Source organism: Sphaerodactylus townsendi, linkage group LG07, assembly GCF_021028975.2.
Source record: "Sphaerodactylus townsendi isolate TG3544 linkage group LG07, MPM_Stown_v2.3, whole genome shotgun sequence".
In the NCBI taxonomy this organism is placed as follows: domain Eukaryota; kingdom Metazoa; phylum Chordata; class Lepidosauria; order Squamata; family Sphaerodactylidae; genus Sphaerodactylus; species Sphaerodactylus townsendi.
The window spans coordinates 28,276,882-28,296,836 of NC_059431.1; the positions used below are offsets into that span (position 1 = coordinate 28,276,882).

The following is a 19,955-nucleotide window of genomic DNA, read 5'->3' on the forward strand; positions in this document are numbered from 1 at the left end:
AGTCACAGCTTCTCGGAGCTCTCTCAGCCCCACCTACCTCACAGGGTGTTTGTTGTGAGGGGGGAAGGGCAAGGAGATTGTAAGCCCCTTTGAGTCTCCTGCAGGAGAGAAAGGGGGATATAAATCCAAACTCTTCTTCCTCTTCTAACCAGGGCTGATCATGCTCAGCTTCCAAGATCTGATGATTGGACTAGGCTGGGCTATCCATGTCAGGGCATGGTAGGTTATAGATATTCTTTAACAACACTGGTATTTCATAATTAATACAATAAGAAAAATCTCTTTAGAAACATATTTTTTTGTTTCAGAGGATTTGTCTTGCTGATGCTTCTATCAGCAGGATCTTAAAATCTCCTAATTCTTCCTGTAGCAGAAACTGGGGATCCATCCATAGGTGAAAGGGGACTTCATTTGAACTAGAATGTTATATTACATACCTGTTTCTCTCTTTCACTTCCTTCATTCAAATGAGTGGTATTAGTAAATATAATGGGTTCACAGACAGTGGTTTCAGTTAGCCTCCTAGAAGACGCTGGAAGACAGAATTATATATAATTGTCAAATATCCTCTTTATAAAGCTAATGTTGGTCAATTTATGCTTGCCAATGCACAATCATGAGCAGAGCTTTGACTGCAGTACTGCAGTTTACCTTCCTGTACCACAGAGTTTGTCCCTTTAATAGGATGTTATTGGCCAGGTGATGTGATTTTCTTCCCTGCCTTTAAAAGCTTCTGCTGCCCATTTTCACACATTAAGTCTCTATTAAAGCGACAGAATACTTTTCAGCAGGACTGTTGGCAACCTAATTTTCCATGCCAGGTTTAGCAGTGCCCTGGGGGAGTGCAAATGGAATCAGGGTTAGCTGCTCCAGGTGAAGGCAGCGGGCAGAGATGGCAAAGAAGAAGAAGAAGAGTTTGGATTTATATCCCCCTTTCTCTCCTGCAGGAGACTCAAAGGGGCTTACAATCTCCTTCCCTTCCCCCCTCACAACAAACACCCTGTGAGGTAGGTGGGGCTGAGAGAGCTCCGAGAAGCTGTGACTAGCCCAAGGTCACCCAGCTGGCGTGTGTGGGAGTGTACAGGCTAATCTGAATTCCCCAGATAAGCCTCCACAGCTCAGGCGGCAGAGCGGGGAATCAAACCCGGTTCCTCCAGATTAGATACACGAGCTCTTAGCCTCCTACGCCACTGTGTAGGATACAGCAGTTTCAGGCAGCACCCTTTGCCAACCTGCCATTTTGATGGGTGCTGTGTCACTCGCTCAGATCACTGCTCACCCCACGTTAGTGTATTATCATGACTTTGAACAGGAGATCACCAAGGAAGTCCAGGCACAGACAATGACAAACCACCTCTGAACCTCTCTAGCCTTGAAAACTCTATGTGGTTGCCATAAGTCTGCTGCAACTTGATGCTAAAAAAAAATACTATCTAAAACAATTATGTTCAACCAAATTTCCTGCAATGGGATGTACATATATTCCTAGATGCCTGTTTGTTTGTTTTTTGCTTCCTGTATTCTGAAACTTTCATATAGTTTTTTTGCCAGCAGTTCTCCTTGCATTTTCCTTGCCCCAGCCCTCTACAGCTGTCATTCCCCCTCCCTGTACCTAATGTTTAGGTCTTTAAAAAGGTAAGCAATTGCTAAATCACTTGCCACCATCTGCTACTTTCTCTGAATTCTTGGTTTTTGTTCAAAACAAAGCAAAACAGAAGGCTCTAGTTCTGATTGTTGCAGAGGTATAAGAAGTGCTCTTTATTTCTATTTAGCAATTGCAGGATTTACTGTTTTAAGAAAAAGAAGCAGCCCTATCTGGTGAGGCAGGAGGAAATTGTAGTGGGGAGAGGGAAGTGGCTGAGGCAGGGGGTAGATGTGGGCTGAGAGTTCAAAAAATGAGCATCTTGCCTTCCATGTGGCCTGCCAAAGCTCTTTGGCTGCAACTTTCCAAAAATATTCGATTTGCAAAAGATTCAGCAAAATAGGAGACATCCCACAAAACAGACACTTGGTGACTGTCCTGTGGACGCAACAAGACAAACCACGGCTGTTTGGATACCAAACTGTATCAAAACCTCCATGTCAAAGCAATCATTATCAAATTCAGTTGGAGTGCAGAAGCAGAATTTGGGTGTGTTTTGATATTTGTTAATTTTGAGCTAACGGGTGACAATGACAAGTTCTTTGCTTAGGATCTACCAGCCATCATTGCTACTGACCTGGGATTGTTGTGATCTTTCCAAATGACTCTGTGAAATCAGATCTGTCTTCCAAGATAGAAAATTCGGATGTACCACATTCTTGAAAAGTCTGCTCTGCCTGCTTTCCAGTGCACTCCTGCTGCCACCTTGTGGCAATTGGGCTACTAGCAACAGGAATTTGGGATGCCAGTTTCTTCACAATGCAACTTTTAAATTGTGAGTATGAGGTCTTGCCTGGTGTCTGTTTAAAAATAAACAAACTTTTGGTGTGGTATTTAAAATTTTAATGATTTTTATATTCTTAAAACACCTATAAGTTGCTGGTGGAGGCAAATATGTTTCCAACAAAATATGTTTCTAACAAAAGTTTATTAGCAAGATAATACTGAATCCTGTTTCAAATATAAATGAAAACACAATGATTAGCTAGTGGAGTAAGAATTCAGCTGCTTCATATAGTCCATTTCTGGACTATATGTCAAAACAACTACAAATTAAAATGAATTAAAATAGAATTGTAGGAATCAGGAAGTAGCATTTCAAACTAAAGTAATGAATTGATTTGTAATTTACCTCCCACCTTTGCCCTTCTCTTTTCTTTCCCTTTTTTGTAAGTAACTTTGTTTAAAGAACAATATTAAGTTTAAGTTTAATAGATTTAGCTCAAAATGCCACCTTAATTTAGAAGATGTAGAAGGACTTCATAGATGAGAAAGAGGGAATTTGTTGCCTTTCCTCTTTGAATATGAATGTAAAAAATAATTCACTGTGTAAGAAATGTAAGAAATAATTCCCCCAAATTCTTGAACTCTTGATTAATTTTGAAAGTGGAATTTTGTAATGTTGAGTTTAATGATGGTATTAAATAAAAATGAATTTAAAGAAAATAATTCAGATGCTTCCACAAGGAGGTTGCTGGAAGATCTTGGGCTAGTCAACCCAACCCATGAGCATGTGATGCTGCCTCACACTGAGTCCACTGGTCTATCAAGGGCAGTCTCCTCAGACAGACAGCAGCTCTCCAGATTCTCAAGCACAGGTTCTCAGTCACCTGCTACCTGGTTCTTTTAACTAGCGATGCCAGGGATTTAAGTTAAGACCTTCTACAGCCAAAGCAGATGCTCAGTCACTGAACCGCACAATGCCTCACTTTCCTTCCTGCCTTTCTCACAGAGTGGTTGTTGTGAGGATAAAATGGAGGTGACAACAATGTCATAACCAACTGCGGTCCCCATGGGGGAGAAAAAGCAGTGCTTAACTATCTAAATAAATCACCCAACAAATGAATATAAGCATTTGGGGTATGGATCTGAACTGTAGCTTTGCCATAACAACAACAGCTAGATCCATTGTGAGCATAAATTGTCTTAATTTTTTTTTAAAGGAAGCTTTTCTAACACAGTGAACACAGATGTGAGTGAAGAACAGACTACATGGAATATGCAGCAAGGCCTTGGAATAAAATTAGGGAAGTTAAAACTACACAAGAGCATTTGTTTTTTTATAAATGGAATGATGGTGGATATCTGATGACTTAGTGTTTGCTGCATGAATGTCTACTCCATAACTTTTCATCTACTTTCTTTGTCCTCTTGCTATGGTGGACTCTGGCTATAGATAGTCAAGTTCTTACAGCCTTTACCTAGGCTGTATCTAGGGTTACTTATCTCCAGGTCGGCCTGGAGTTCCCCCAAAATTATGACTGATCTCCAGACTACAGAGATCAGCTACCCTGGAGAAAACGGCAGCTCAGTGGGTAGACTCTATCTAAAGACAGCAGTCAATAAAATCAAATAAAGTGGTGGAAGTACAGAAGTACATAAATACATTAAATGCCTTGTGAGCTATACTGTGTTAGGTCGATTCCCCAAGGTGTGATACTCACGTGAATAAACACAATTTAAGCAAGAACTCCCCACCACTTAAGTGCCAAACACGGATTCATCCCGGTTTACGCGCTCCCCCTTATCCCACTTTTTTTTCAGAACCTGCATTGAAGTGCATCTTTTCCCCCAATCACGCTCCGAAGCCGGATCAGTGGGGAGAAACAGGGGACAGACGCGGTTTATTCTTCCCATCCTTCGAACCTTCCAGCCAATCAGAGCACAGTGGGCTGTGTGCAGAGCGCACACAGCCTTTTTTTGTGCCGCGCTGGGCGTGGCTACGAAGGAATGTAAGCAGGAAGCTACAGTATAATGATTTTGATAAATTGTTTATGCGTGGCTCCGTTCGAATGTAAAAACGAGAAGAAGACTAACATGAATTTTCAATCAGGGGAGGAGTAGTGTTCCCTCTCCTGCACAATAGCCAATCAGAAGGTGGAGAAATTCTGCCTACACATCTACGTAATGACGTAGCTGCATGAAAAAAAAGTTTTTTTAAAAGTGCCCCAACACAACACAACAGCCAATCAGGACGAGGAAGAACAGACCTGCTGAGCAGATTGCGTGTTCGTGGGGAGTGTTGCATTGCTTGAATCCACGATAGACATCGAGGTCTTCACTAGACACACGCTGCAGTGGGGAGGGAGAAACCATGATGGAAAGGTGCTGTTTCTTTTGAAACCTGCTTGTATCCGGCTTTAATTTCTCAGTGGGGAAATGGCCACAGTGTGAAAGAGGAAAGGAAAGAAACACCTCGCTTTGCTACTGGACTCTACAAACAACAGACTCTGTCAAACATGCAGCATATATATTTTCACAAACTGATACCTAGAATTCATATTATTGCCATTAGGATGTTTCCCACATCATAAGCTTGTTATAAGAGCAGATTTCTGTCCTTAGAACATTAAGCAAAATATAAGATTCAGAGAAGGACAGAGCAGCCAGTAGATTTCTTTAAAAAATTCTGAGTTGCTGTGGGTTTCAAGTTTCAGCTCCTCCTCACATTCCAGGCCTGCTGAGACTTCCCCTAAAATTCTCCAAAATGGAGCTGCCTCTGCCTCTTACGGCGTATTCTTTCAAACACTCTTTGCTAAAGCCCCGGATTTTAATTGTTTTCCTTTCCATGCTTTTATTCACAACCATGCTGGGCCTACTGCAGCTGAAATTCTTAAAAGCCAAAGTCAAAGACTTTTATTCTTTTGAAGTGAAAGATATGAAGGGGAGAACCATTTCCTTGGAGAAGTACAGAGGCAAAGTAAGTAGCATCTTTTGTTTCTGAAATCCTTTCAGCCACTTGTAGCAATTGCTCCTTTCGTAGCATGATAGCCTTTTGCAGGGCCGGGAGAGACAGTTGGAAAACTGTTAGACGGTAGACACTGAACATGGGCATTCTGCCTTTGTGGGGTGGAAGGGGGACTGCCACATTTCAAAAGCAAAATAACTGTTTCATAATATTTGCTAACGTGTACAGGGAAAAACTCCAACAAAGGCAGCAGGGCAATCTGTGAACACCAAAAGCTGAGGGTAATGAGGGAAGGACTGTTATTAGTAAGAATAGTGAGAATTGCCAGAAGCATCTCAGTGTTAGGTTGACCTTTGGACTGATCCAGCAGACCAGCTCATATGTAACTCTGTATGACACTTTTTCTGCAATTTAATTACAGATGCAGGAGAGAGCTTTGTGATCCAATCGACCTGAGTTGCTAAATGTGCATAATTAATACTTTTGGATTCTTTTGAAATTTTTACCATGAACCTTAATAGTCTTATCCTTCAATAATTGTATGTATTACTGCAAACACCAGAAATTGGAGGTTGTTATTATTGGGTGCAATCTAGTCAACATTAAAGTCCTACTTATTTCAGTGGGAAAGACATGCTGCCTAGTGCTACTGAAGGGGCATTTGGGGGGGATTCATTCTAACAACTGAAATTAACAGGCTGGGAAGTTATAAGCTTGCTATCAGCCCGAGCTGCAACTCACCCGTTCTTTCCAATGGTTCTGTTTTCTCTCTGTCTCAAGGCATCTCTGGTTGTAAACGTGGCTAGCCGCTGCCAGCACACAGACAAAAATTACATCATGCTACAGGAACTGCACAGAGAGTTTGGGCCCTCTCACTTCACAGTGCTGGCCTTCCCATGCAATCAGTTTGGGGAATCAGAGCCGGGAACAAACCAAGAAATCAGCGCATTTGCAAAAACAAATTATGGAGTCACTTTCCCCGTTTTCAGCAAAATAAAGATTCTTGGATCAGAAGCATTGCCAGCATTTAAATTTCTGATAGGTAAGCATGTATGTGAAAAGTCTTTTTTTTTTCCTAATTGAGGGGATGCACACAGCCTCCTAAGATTTGGGGTATATAAGTTCATTTTGAACTATAAATCTTCCCCTGAGTTTCCAGGTATTCTTCAAGTAGCAAGTATACTGCTGTGAGGTAAGTTTTGTGGAGCACAAGGAGATGAGTGAAATCGCTAAGGCTGGATTAATATACAAACAACTGAGAAGATGTATTTACAGGCTGGTTTCAAAGAAACAAACCAGCAGCATAGGGCTCCAGGTAAAGAAAGGAGAAACCTGGCTGGGGCACAACAATTTAAACTGGTTATGACTTCAGAAAGTAGTTAGACTTTTCTAAAATGCTTTCAGGTGCTGTGGCAGAACAGGGCTGCTTTGACCTGCAGGCTCTGGGCGTTTCCCCACTTGCCACGACCCCCCGTATGCCCCGTGCTGCTCTCAGCACGCGTCATTTCTGGCGTGCGCCCAGGCTTCCCCACGCTCTGCGCAGGGTCGTCAAAAGGCGCCGTTTGGAAGAGCGCCAGGAATGACGCACGCTGAGGGGGCGCCACAGTGGCAGCGTCGGGGTGGCTGCGTTGTCGCCGCCCCTGTAGTGGGGAGTGCCGGGGGACCCCGCGCTACTTGCCTACAGTAGCGGAGGGCAGAAGGTAAGTGGGAAAAGGCCCTCTGTTCCACCCAGCCCTCCCCTAAGGGTCCCAACTCCTCTTGGAAGGGCTTCTCTCTCTCTGAGGTAACTGCTGCTTCCACTTTACCTTCACAGGGATTTCCCGGTAGGGAGGGTGAGGACACCCCAGCTTGCTTTCCAATTCTGTGTCTCCCACTTCCTTCCTCCTGGACACCATGGGGATTATTGATGGCCTGATGCACCCCTGGAGGAATAGCTACTTGCCAACTGCCAGCCTTCCCTCCCTCCTGGTGCCCCTTCATAAAATAGTGTGTCCAAGACAGTGGAGATCTGCCAGTCAGATAATTAGAAGGAAGCCCACATCAGGCTCACAGACAACAGCCCTCACCTGCACATCAGCACCTGACAATCAGAGACAGTCTGCTGCTCAATTTATTTGTCATGGCTAACAACCAGGTTAGACCTATTCTTTACAAATATGTCCAAACCCCACTCATTTTTAAATCCAGAAAATTATTTTTCTCATATCTTCAAATTTTTCAGAAGTTTTGCTTCTCTGGTACAAGTAAGCAATCATTCTGTAGAGTTTCCTTCTAATCTTTGAAATATTAATCATGGAATCATGGAATTGGAAAATACCACAAGGGTCATCCAGTCCAACCCTGTGCCCTACAGGAACACAATCAAAGCACTCCTGACAAATGGCCACCCAGCCTCTGTTTAAAAACCTCCAAAGGAGACTCCACCACACTCCAAGGCAATATGTTCCACTGTCAAACAGCCCTTACCATCAAGAAGTTCCTCCTAATGTTTAGGTGGAATCTCTTTTCCTGCACCTTGAATCCATTACTCCTTGTCCTAATCTCTAGAGTACCAGAAAACAAGCTTGTTCCATTATCAACATGAGATCCCTTCAAATATTTAAGCAAAGCTATCTTGTCACCCCTTAACCTTCTGTTCTCCAGACTAAAAATACCCAGCCTCATAAATCTCTCCCTCATAGGGAATGGATTCCAGACCTTTTACCATTTTGGTTGCTCTCCTCTGGACATGCTCCAGCTTGTCAATATTCTTCTTGAGTTGTGGTCCCAGAACTGGACACAGTATTCCAGCTGAGGTATAACCAATAGAGTGGGATAGTTATGGTAAATCAGATTCATCACTGTGGCTAGAGATCCAGGGGATTATGCACAGGAACGACGCACCAGTGATGATGCTTCTGGGTGTTCTTTATTCCCTTATTGTCAAAGAGGTTTAATGAATTGATTTGAAATGCAGAAGTGACTTTGGCTGCCATTGTTTGAGTTGCTGAGATCCTATAGACAAGACTGATGGATGGCTTTAAGCAGGATGAAAATAGGATCTAGGAAAGGAATAGTCGGCAGACCCAGAGAAGCAGAACAGGGCTAGGAATGCAGGGCAAGAAAACAGAATTGTCACTAGAAATGAAGGGGAAAGAAAAGGTCGGTAAGAAAAAACTCAATATGGAGAGCTAGATGTGAGTTCATTAGCACCTTAGAGATCAACATATCTGACGTTTGTCAGATACTGAAAAGGGGAGTTTTGAGTCTCAAAAATTTAGACTCCCAAAATCTTGTTGATCTAGCTCTGCCATTGATCAACGTGGCTACTCTTCTTGAAAGTATTTTCATAGGGAGAAATGGTGGAAAACAAAGAGTTCAGTAGCTTCAAAGATGCAGAAAACAAGTTCAGCTTGATTTGAAATTACCTTCATTTGTAGATCTCTTGTTTCATGTTAATTCATCTAGAGAAACTCCAGAAACTATTGGAATTAGGACCTTAATTTCTGTTGATTTCAGTGGAACTTGGACAAACATAAATATTTCATTAATTGTGTGCCTTCTGTTTGTGACCTAAAATGCTGCTGGTGTTACTGTACAAATGTTATCGCATTTTGATATCTTGTAAGCCCAAGAAATATATTTTATGAGACATCAAGTCAACGATTTTAATTACACAAATAGCAGCATTTTGTGTTGTTCTTTCAGAGTCTTCCAAGAAAGAGCCTAGGTGGAATTTTTGGAAGTATCTCATCAGTCCTGAAGGTAAAGTTGTGAAATTCTGGAGACCTGAAGAGCCCATAGAAAGCATCAAGCCAGATGTAGTGGCTCTGATTAGGCAGATCATTGTGAAAAAGAAAGAAGACCTGTGAAGAGCCACCATGCTGCCTTGCCATTTCTTTATCACTACATCTCCTCATGGCCTCAGTACTTTGCTGCTCAATAATGATCCAACCTGGAGAACCTGAAGCTTTTCTTGCTATGAAGTTTCAGTGCCACATTGGACAGGAAATTCTTCCTTTCAGGGCCAACTGCAACTTGTCATGCTGTGCAAGAACTGAGCCCAGGACATGGCCCATTCCCCATAAAAGGGCATAACTAAGGAAGCATTTGCACATTTCAAAAAGATCAGCCATCTAGTATGAACAGCAATTGTTCAGGGCACTTCCTTGAGTCAGTAGCTGCTATATAGAAAACAAATTCCAGTCACCTGCATTAGAAGAAATGCTTTGAGATTTTTCAGAGTTCTGACCTGTTTTTACTGAGAATTATCTGGGCAGCAAGCTTACTGTACTAAGGAATTCAGATCCACTTTTGTGGGGTCCCACAGCACATTCCTGCAGTGTTCCCAATAGCTTTGTTGAACTTTGGTTGACCTGGGATAGCTGCAACCCCTGGGAACAACACAGGTAACATTCTAGGAGACCTGTGTATTTTTAAGAAACCATCCCTCCATTTAGGAATGTTGGAATACAGCCTGGCATTTTGATACAGGTATCAAACACTTTTGCAAATTAGCAATGGCTCTTCAGAAATGGCCAGACTGCCATCATTTCCAGCATGCACGAGGTACTGAAGTATAAGGAAATAGCATATTGTGATAATGTTCTGAATGGCAGTTCACAATCCATTATTTCAGCAAGAGCAAATAAAGACAATGGTAATAGCAATAAGGTAATTGGGGACAGGGGCTAAATCTTCATTCCTGCGAAAAGTGAGAGACAAGCAAAGGACTACAGAGCACCTTCTACCACACTCAAACAGCAGCAGAGACTTGGGCAGAGTCCTTTCCTTGTGCATTTCATCTGCTACACTAATAGAACCCCACCTGCTAGTTACATGATAAAGAGATGAAGCTGGAAATTCTATTTTTTAAGTGGGAAGGAAGAGGCACTTAAGGAATGAGCTCTACTCAAGCATCCACTGTGTTACCAATGGAGAAAGGGTTTAAAGAGTTCTTTGCCCATGTCCTGTCTTACAAAACAAGGAAGCAGCAGAGGTGCATAGGGAAGGAGTCCATGGCATGAAGACAATTCTGAGCTCCAGATCTTGGCGGCCATATTGAAGAAGAAGAGTTTGGATTTATACTTCCCTTTCTCTCCTACCACAACAGACACCTGATGAGGTAGGTGGGGCTGAGAGAGTTATGAATCAACTGTGACTGGCCCAAGGTCACCCAGCAGGAATGTAGGAGTGGGGAAACAAATCTGATTCACCAGATAAGACTCTGCTGATCATGTGGAGGAATGGGGAATCAAACCCAGTTCTCCAGATTAAAGTCCACCAGCTCTTAACCACTACACCACTCTGACTCTCAGCATGTCATGAATCATAAGGCTGCCAGCTGCCTATCCCAAACGTAATCTAAAAAGGTATCCATTATTTTCTGTCAAATTATTTAAAAAACACTATTTGTCAAATGGTTAGACCAGATATTTTCCAGCCGATCAATGTGTTTAAACTTCTCAAGATACCAGCTTGCTGTCAGCAATGGCAGGAAATGGGTGTGTCATGAAAATGTAATTGTTTAAATTAAGATGCTTTATTTTAAAAGAAAGAAAGCTAATCCAAGTCTATGCTGTGTATATTTTTTCATATGTATCACATGGTTCTGTTGAATATTACGCTCTATTATTCTCTAACGTGACTGAAAAATGGGCCCCTTTACACAAAACCTATTATAGTAAGTCTCCAGTTTTAAATTGGGTAGAAGTAAGACAGTTGCTTACAGTTCAGACTGCTGAATGCACAGTACAAAGAATACCCCTTTTCTGTACCTCAGTTACCTGGAATTCTTGATTCTCCTCACGCAAGGTGTGTTCATTGGGCAGGTTCGGTTCAGGGTAGCCCTGTGTAAATAAATTTAGTTGAACTTTTGGGTTGAATATTCCTCTCCCCACATACTCTGCAAACATACTGCCCAAGGTCACTTCACAATCAGGTTGGAATAAAGTTTGTCACTATTCTGCACTCCCCAAGTTTTGAATTCAAAAACACACACCTGAAGAAGCACACTGTAAAGGGCTGAGCCTCTCTTATGCAGGAGACAAACTGAATTATAACCAGAATGTTTAACATTCTTTGTACAGACTGAAATAATTTGAAGTATCATTGGCAAAACTGCCTTTTGTGCAGCCCATGTGCTTACTGGGGAGGCAGAAATAGCAATACAGGGCATAAAACAGACCACAAGGCTACAGATAAATATTGGGATCAACACTGTATTATGATGAAGTGAAAAATCTGGGTCACCTTCAGCATTATAAAATAGGGCTGTTAGCACCAGGCTAAGAACAATTTGAACGAAGCAGAAGTTACAATAGAGGCAATTCTTCAGCTTCTTATCACAGGGCCTTGAGTACTCACTATCACCATGAGTCTTCACTTGATATGTTGTAATATGTAACTGGAGGAGCAACAGTGCTGCTCTTCTAAAATCTGGCTTATTCTGAACAACCAAGTCAGCAATAAACAGAGCAAGTCCAGGTCTGCTTATTCAACCAGGGTTATGCTGATCTTTATACCAGAGGATCTCAGCAAACAAAAAGTATAGACTGGTTGTGGTGGGTTTTCCAGGCTGCGTGGCCGTGGTCTGGTGGATCTTGTTCCTAACATTTCGCCTGCATCTGTGACTGGCATCTTCAGAGGTGTATCAGTGTGTAACAGACTTTCCTCTGTGATACACCTCTGAAGATGCCAGCCAAATCTGCTCTGAGAATATCAGTAGAACAAGATCCCTGAAACCACGGCCACGCAACCTGTAACTCCCTAGTCAACTCAGATGAATCTAACCCGTGAAAGCCTTCAACAAAAAATATAGAGTTGGCAACTGCCCAGTCCCAAGCTACAGTCTGTCTTAGAAAAATATGTTAGTAGGGTTGTATATTCTTCTGCCACAGATCTCAACATGTTGGACCTTCTTTGTTGCGGAATGGTCCGCCTACATCCTAGTGCCTACCTAGCTCGGCTCCCCCACCCCATCCATTTGAAAGTCTGAAAATAAAAATAAATTTTGGCATTTAATTTAACTGTACATTATACAACAAAATAGTGATTTTGACAAAGGCAGCATTTAAAATTAAGGATATTCTCATATTTGTTCAGGACTACATTATAATGTGGAAGTATACAATTTTCTTGACTGCTGCACATCAACTGACTGTACTGATATCTTTTTCTGAGATAGAGTATAGCGACTAACACTTCTTTCCCCCACCCCCGGCAATACAGTAAACAAACCAGTTTGGAGAAGTCAAGCCCAGCACATGGGTAAAATCGAGAAGCATGGGAACAAGTGAGTTAGGTGTAAAAGTCTGAACAGAACTAAAACAACTTAGTGCATACTTGCATAGCACATAGGACACCGTTGGGATTACACAGGGAGGCCAGAGCAACCACCTCAAAGCATTTAGCTAACAATGATGCCAAGTCCTGTGATAGTGTGGAAGTGTATTTAGTTGCTGGAATATGAATAACAGCTAACTAACAGTACACTGCCAGACCATCCCACAAGTCAACACTGATGGTCCCTTGGATAGTAATGTCATTCACCAAACAAAAAAAGTTTATGAGAATGGGACAAAAATCACAGTAACTGGAGTTTTGTTTGACTTTAATATAAAAGATCTGGGAAATTAAGAGTTACAGTTTCCTTTTGGCTTCATTTTTACCCCAGTTTGAAAAATTGTCTTCCACCACACTTAAACAGCATCTCCGTTAAATAACTGCTAGCAGGAGCTTATAATCAGGGTAACTGTAACCATAATAGCATGCTAGAATAAAAGATTCTACATGAAATAACCAAGTTAAGACCAAATAAGATGTTCCTGTAAATGAGTGCTACAAAAGTACCAAAAGCAGGATGTTCATATTTCAATATACAGACAAGCAGATACCCTACATTTACTTTTAATACAACTATTCTTGAATGATGTGGCTTAATCAATAGAATTAGCTGCTTTCATTTGGCAACAATTCTTGGTTAGGAATAGAACATCCACAAAACAGTTTTCCCCCATTTTCTGTGGGGATGGGTCATGGTTCAGTAGCACAGCATCTGTTTAGCATGCAGAAGATCCCGGGTTCAAACCCCAGCACCTACAATTAAAAGAATCAGGTAGTAGGGGATTGGAAATAGACCCTGCAGAGACTCTGCCAATCAGAGTAGACAGTACTATCCTTGAGGGACCAATGGTCTGGTTGAGGGATCAACAGCAGCTTGGGGGACTGTTTCTTTAAAAATCAGCAACAGCTGTATCACTAAGTATAGTGATATAGCAATTTTTTAAAAATATCAGCAATTAGTATATTGCTATAGTGATTACTGGGGTTTTTTTGAGCCTGAAAAAGTCCTCTTGGAGCACCAAGAGCAATGGTTGTTGCAGTGGGGAAAAGCTAGGATAACCAAACTAAGGGTGACTTGCAAAAATGTGAACTTTTTCATCTTTTATATAGCATACCAACATGTATTGCCTGCACTTTTTCCAAAAAGATTGTCTCATTGGGGGTTGCACCTTTAAAGACTGTTTGCAATGTCCTCTTTCCCTTTGTTTTTCATTGTTTTTTGCTTTTCCGAAGAACAGAAGCCTCCAACATAACAGCAGTTGACAACGAAACTGAATAGTGCCAGAAAGTGTTGGACCATCTCATTTTACAAGCCTCAAAGTTGACTTGAATGGTGATCAAAATATGTGCCGTAGGCTGGCAGCTGAATGTCAGCTGGTGTCCTTCCAACGTTCAGCCAGCTAACAATACACTGCCATTCCACCACACACACAGCTTCACAACTTTCTTGTTCAGACAATGAACCTCTCCTGCAGCAAGTAACAGTGCAGTAGTGACTGCTATATTCAAAGCAAAGCAGCCAGCTAACTGTGCACTGCCTACCAGACACAGGCAGCAAAAGTATGGGCCCTTCTGCACATGCAGAATAATGCACTTTCAATCCACTTTCAATGCACTTTGCAGCTGGATTTCACTCTGCGGAATAGCAAAATCCACTTGCAAACAATTGTGAAAGTGGATTGAAAGTGCATTATTCTGCATGTGTGGAAGGGGCCTCTGTAATCCACTTAATTCATCTCAACTTTAAAAAAATACTTCCTCAATTAAAAAAAAGTCTTCTTGCACCATAAAGACTAACACACTTTTTGTTGGATAAAACTGATATCCCAGTACTATTCACAAGGGATTACATTTCCAGTTCCTTTAAGGCGCTTTGGAATGCAACACTGTGGAGTGCAGCTAGCAACTGCTAGACCCAAACAGCCAGCTAGTAGTGCACTGCCAAAGGGACACATTCCCCTGGGATGGCTTTCAGCACTCCTTCTCATTTTACAATGCAGGCAGACTTCCATCGGTGCTCTTTTAAGAAGTGAGCCTTCTCAGCAGTGTATTTCAGCAGTAATAAATAAATCAGCACACTGAGGCCTGATGTTTTCACCTGCTGGTTGGCCACTTAGTCTAACGCTGGCACAGAGTCTTCCTTTACTTTGAAACCTTCCCCCGCCCCCCATCCAAGTGTCCAAATTCCACAAAAGATTTTGAGAAAAGCAATTTGGGAAGTAACAGCAGCAATTTTAGCAGCAGAAGCAGCAGATAGCCAAATATACCTTGTGCATTTTTAGAGGCCCTTTCCCCACTTTCCTTAAGCCCCGCGCTACTCTCCTAAAGTAGCGCGGGGTTCAGCTGCCCTCCCCACTTCAGGGGCGGCGAGAACGCAGCCTCCCTGACGCTGCTTCTCTCGCGCCCCCTCGACGCGCGGAATTTTTGGCGCCTTTTCAAATGGCGCCTTTTGACGACCCCGCGCAGAACGCGGGGTCATGGGGAAGCCGGGGCGCGCGCCGGGAATTGCCCGCAGCAACCCTCGGGCAAAGGTGAGTGGGGAAAGGGCCAGAGATGCTGCTTCAAATGATGTCACACCTTTATTTGTTGAAATATTTTTCTCTGATCATCTATTGAACATGTTCCAAATCACACCTACTCAGCGGACTACATCCTGTTTCATTGTTTTCTTTCTTTTGGTTTTGTATATATTTACCAAAATATTTTATTTTGAAAGATATTAGCTGCCTCTTCGCACTTGCACCTGAGGTAATTTGCAACATTCTTTATGTCAGTGACTAGTCCCCATATAGTCCCCATATAGATCTGTGATGAAATGGGGAAACAAACAAGTTCCCTTCGGGGATCGGGCGGTATAAAAGCCGAATTAATAAATAAATAAATAAAATAATGTGCCTTCAGTCATGAATATGCATTGCATTTCTCACACATAAATAATAAAGAAAACTCCAGTTATTAAGAACTAGTTGTGCTATCAGAATTGCTTTGGTTGTGAAGATGCTTAGGATCAATACAGGTTGTATCCTATGATTCTTTCTGGCCAATGGCAGAGCTTTCCTCCAGTTCAAGGACCCTTCCACAAACAGAGGTATATCCCACTAGTGCACAGGCCCTTGTACTAAAGAAAGGCTCAGTCATTGATGAAAGCATGACTATCATGCCCAAATAGTCAGGGAGGGTCTGTCCTGAATTTAATGAATGTGTGACATGCAGAAATAAGCCAGTAAAGTTTTTTCTAACCAAAACATAGATTATAAACCTGCTAAGTGCTGCAGTTCAAGCACAGATAAAAAAAACATCTGGCAAATCCTTGGCTCTACTTCATATAGCTTAGCTCAGCATTCTTCACAGTGATCCCATAACCAATAGTCAATCCCCCCCACATTACAGATGGATATGTCTGAGTGAAAGAGAGTGGTTTAAAGTGCAATCATAAATTGAGTTACACCATCTAAATCCACAATGGATTTAGAAGAGTGGGACTCAGTTTTTGATTGCATCGGTGATTCCCTAGAAGAGAGAGGAGAGCCACTGAGAAACACTGAGGCCCCTTCCGCACATGCAGAATAATGCACCTTCAATCCACTTTCAATGCACTTTGAAGCTGTGCGGAATAGTAAAATCCACTTGCAAACAATTGTGAAAGTGGATTGAAGGTGCATTATTCTGCATGTGCAGAAGGGGCCTCACTTTTCCCCATTCTTTTATTTCTCACTGGTCTCCTCACAAGGACCACAGTTTTTGCAGGAAAAGGTGAAGGAAGAAACTCACAAGCACTTACCTTGGCCAGCGTTTGCAAACTATGTTTTCTGACTTGTCTGAGGTCTGTCCCAAGAGCCGCCATAATCTTCCCCTGTCAGCAAAGAGACAAATAGAGAAGATTGCTGTTTATTTTTTAGATCTGAGATCTGAGCAACATAAAAGTCCATTCGTTTACTTCACAACCTGCTGTGATAAATCAGATTTCATTTATGCCAGTCTAGCGGCTGCCAATCCCACTCCATCTGATCAAACATTTGTGGGTAGGCTCTTTGTAAACTTACACAAATATATACCTTCTATCCAGGTTGAAATTCTAAAAAGCAACAACAAAACACTTACTAGAAAGGAAGGCCCAGTGAATTCACTTCTGAATCAACCCGTTTAGGATCCTACTGTAACTTGAACTCGGAAAGAGGAAGCATTTCTCTTACTTGGCAGGACAGCACACAATAAAGTTAGTACATGCCTCTTAAATTATGGGAAGGTCTTCATTTTGAAGAAACTGACACACATACCCAGGACAAACTGCTAGGTCAGCTAAAGGGCCTAATGGTGCTTGAAGTTTTAATCTGGTGCAAACTAAACAGGAGTCAAGGGGGATCTGCTAACAGCTAAGGTCATTTTCTTCCAGCACCAGCCTCCATGGACCAGAGCCCAGGTCTTCAGATGCAATGCAGCGGCTGCTCACCGCATTGCATCTGAGAGAGCCCGGCTGACTCTTTCCACCATACTGACACTCAGGCCGACTCCTGCCGAGCCTAGCAAAGCAGATAGATTTACCCACAACACTTCTTCATCCGTCTTGACCTTGCGACCGGCACATCTTTCCAACTTCCACTCCATATCGGAAGAGAGGTTTCTGCCGGGCTATGTTCGTCCACTCCGCCTCTTTCCTGATCCTCTCTGGAGGGCAAGAAATGAATAATATCCCCTGATATCTCCCCGCTGCGTGAGGCTTCCCCGCGCCTTGCCTATCCTTGCTCAACTCCCCGCAGCTTCCTAGGGGGCTTCCCTGCTGCGCTTCCCGGTTCCCAGTCCCCACTCAGATCCCTGCCCGATGGAACCATTTAAAGAGACAGCACAAGCGGCAAGAGACGCGGGAATCCCTCGTCCTCGAGCTCCATTGGCTGCCGAGCCCTGTGACGCAAGGGGGTTCCCTTCCTTGGAACGCAGCGGGCGGGCGGGCGCGCGCGCGCGCGCGGGTCCTGCCTTCTTTGCGCCTGGGAGGTTGCAATTGCAAAGCCCGGGCAAAGCCCCGCTCCGGCTCAACTGCTGGCTGCTCCGCGGGGCAGATCGGTTCCCAAGAGCGCCAAAGGCCACAAGGGCGGGCGCAGAAGCGGGGAAGAGAATTGCTCGCCCTTCGCTTCCTCTAACGGATCCAGGAGAAATTTCTTTGCTGTGGCCTGGCAATGCGTTTACACGGGGGGGGAAGGGGGGGCGCCCACAGGGGAGGCTCATAGAAAAGTTCCAACATCCTCACTGCAGCATGTTTCTAGTGAAGGCATCTAGGCCTGCCCCGTGGGGGGGGGGGGGGGGGGCCTGCTGTCAGTTAAAAACACACTCTTTATTTTACCTTGCGAGGAGCAGCGTGTTTCTTCTAAGGAGAAATTATTGTGATCTTTGTCTGCCCGATCTTGTCTCCTTCTCTGATACAAAATCAAGGCCACCAGCAAACAGGCGGACATATGTGATTAATTGAAGCAACCGGATTTGTGCTTTTGCCATGCTGAACCAGCCCCACTTTGGGCAAGGTGGAAGCGGCCACTTTTGGGGGGCGAATTCCCACTGGCGATTAATCCTGGGATAGTCACCTGAAATATCCAGGTTCCCTCGAGATCTCCTCACAGCTGAACTGTGGAACACAGATCAGACCCATTTCTGGCGCTCCTCCCCACCCTTATCACGGGATTTTCCTGGACCTGCTTGTATATGCACCTTTTTGGGGAAAACAAAAACACTCTAATGGGAGCTAATAGGAGATGGGGCTACACATTTGAGGGTCCATAACTTTGGCCCCCCATGAAGCAAACCACCAAACTTGGGTGGTATCATCAGGAGAGTCTCTGAATCCCAGTGCCAGAAAGCAACATCAGGGATGGCCTTGGCCTCCATGCCCTGTTGCTGGCTCTCCAGAGGAACTGGTTGGCCACTGTGTGAGACAGGATCCTTGATCTCAGATTGCAAATGTCTTAGCAGACCAGGTGCTCAGGAGCAGCAGCAGCAGAAGGCCATTGCTTTCACATCCTGCATGTGAGCTCCCAAAGGCACCTGGTAGGCCACTGCGAGTAGCAGAATGCTGGACTAGATGGACTCTGGTCTGATCCAGCAGGCTAGTTCTTATGTTCTTATGTTCTTATGACAAGATAGACTAAGGTCTTATGACAAGATGACAAGATAGACTAAGGTCTGACTCAGCAGGAATATATCCCCCCAGCCTGCTTAACTTTTGAGATCAGGCTAGCTTGGGCCATTAGGGCTGCTATGATGAATAGGCATATGGGCCCAAAACATAAGTGCTCCTGATGAGACTATTCTCATGTGGTCGGAAACATAGCGTGGGAGAACTGCCCCTTGTCTACCCACCCCCCACCCCCGAGTTCTGCTCATGGTATTGAAGTGCCTGCTTTAAAATAAATAATAGTTACTTGCCAGCCCAGTTCCTGGTGCCCAATTCAATTCAAAAGCAGTCCAGTAGCAAAAATAAAAATAAATAACAAGAAAAGTGATATGTGACATATTCTTAAAACTATCTTCTGTCCCTCTAGGCATCTGTAAGCTGTCAGGTTATACAGAACTCTTCACAAGGCAGGATCCAAACAGTAATTTATTTAAAGATAAACAGAAAATGTTCCATTCTGGGCTAGAAGCTCTGCCTCGTCTACACAGAGACACACATATCTCAGTTATGGATAGATGAGCATTGGTAAAGGAAATGCTTACAAGTTCTTAGTACAATGTATTCTTTCTTAATATTTTATCTGATTCAGCGCTGAGCTTCATCTTGTCAGAATCTAAGCCTACCTCTCTCTCTCTCTCTCTCTCTCTCTCTCTCTCTCTCTCTCTCTCTCTCCTGCCTACTTGGATTTATAATTATGTTTTGTTGTTATTCACTTTGATTTATTCTTTACAAAATTTGCTGCAAACAGAAATCTAAAGCATTACGCTGAAATAGCAAGGCTAATATTATCTTCCACCTGTGTCTTTTAATCTTCCAAGATCAGCAACCCTGGTGAATTCAGAGAGGCAATTTCTGGCATGCAAACTTAGGCAGCTGCTTGGAAATTAAGAAAGGAAAATCAGGAGCCAAATGTCAGGACATGAAACAATGAACAATAACTTTTGCTCTTTTCACTTTCCATGTTAAATGTCATGGAGTGATAAAACATTAAGTATATTGTATCGTGGGTTTTATATTTTAATAATTAGTACAAATATGCTGAAATAAATACTATCAATCATTAAAATGGTACTGGATTGCGGTTTGATTCTACAGTTAGCAAATCCATTGATTTGTGTTTAGTGTAATAACATATTTCTGAC

General features: G+C 43.0%; 2 protein-coding genes across 3 annotated transcripts in view; one reads left to right on the forward strand and one right to left on the reverse strand.

Moving 5' to 3' along the window:
* CDC20B (cell division cycle 20B) overlaps window positions 1-17,444 on the reverse strand; it is a 33,293-nt gene extending 15,849 nt beyond the window's left edge. The window contains exons 1-5 of one of the 2 annotated variants that reach the window (XM_048503861.1): window positions 17,200-17,444; window positions 16,435-16,506; window positions 11,096-11,158; window positions 2,220-2,442; window positions 438-532 (exon numbers count right to left, since the gene is read on the reverse strand). In XM_048503861.1, the coding sequence (XP_048359818.1) occupies window positions 438-532; window positions 2,220-2,442; window positions 11,096-11,158; window positions 16,435-16,497 (444 nt within the window). In that variant the 5' untranslated portion in view covers window positions 16,498-16,506; window positions 17,200-17,444. Of the gene's footprint in view, window positions 1-437; window positions 533-2,219; window positions 2,443-11,086; window positions 11,159-16,434; window positions 16,507-17,199 lie in introns of both variants that reach the window. The other variant, XM_048503859.1, reaches the window with a different exon arrangement.
* GPX8 (glutathione peroxidase 8 (putative)) lies at window positions 5,109-10,492 on the forward strand. The gene is made up of 3 exons (XM_048503863.1): window positions 5,109-5,342; window positions 6,111-6,372; window positions 9,018-10,492. Exons 1-3 carry the CDS (start codon window positions 5,130-5,132, stop codon window positions 9,179-9,181), a joined length of 639 nt encoding a protein of 212 aa, XP_048359820.1. The 5' UTR covers window positions 5,109-5,129; the 3' UTR covers window positions 9,182-10,492.
* Window positions 17,445-19,955: the final 2,511 nt, after the last annotated feature.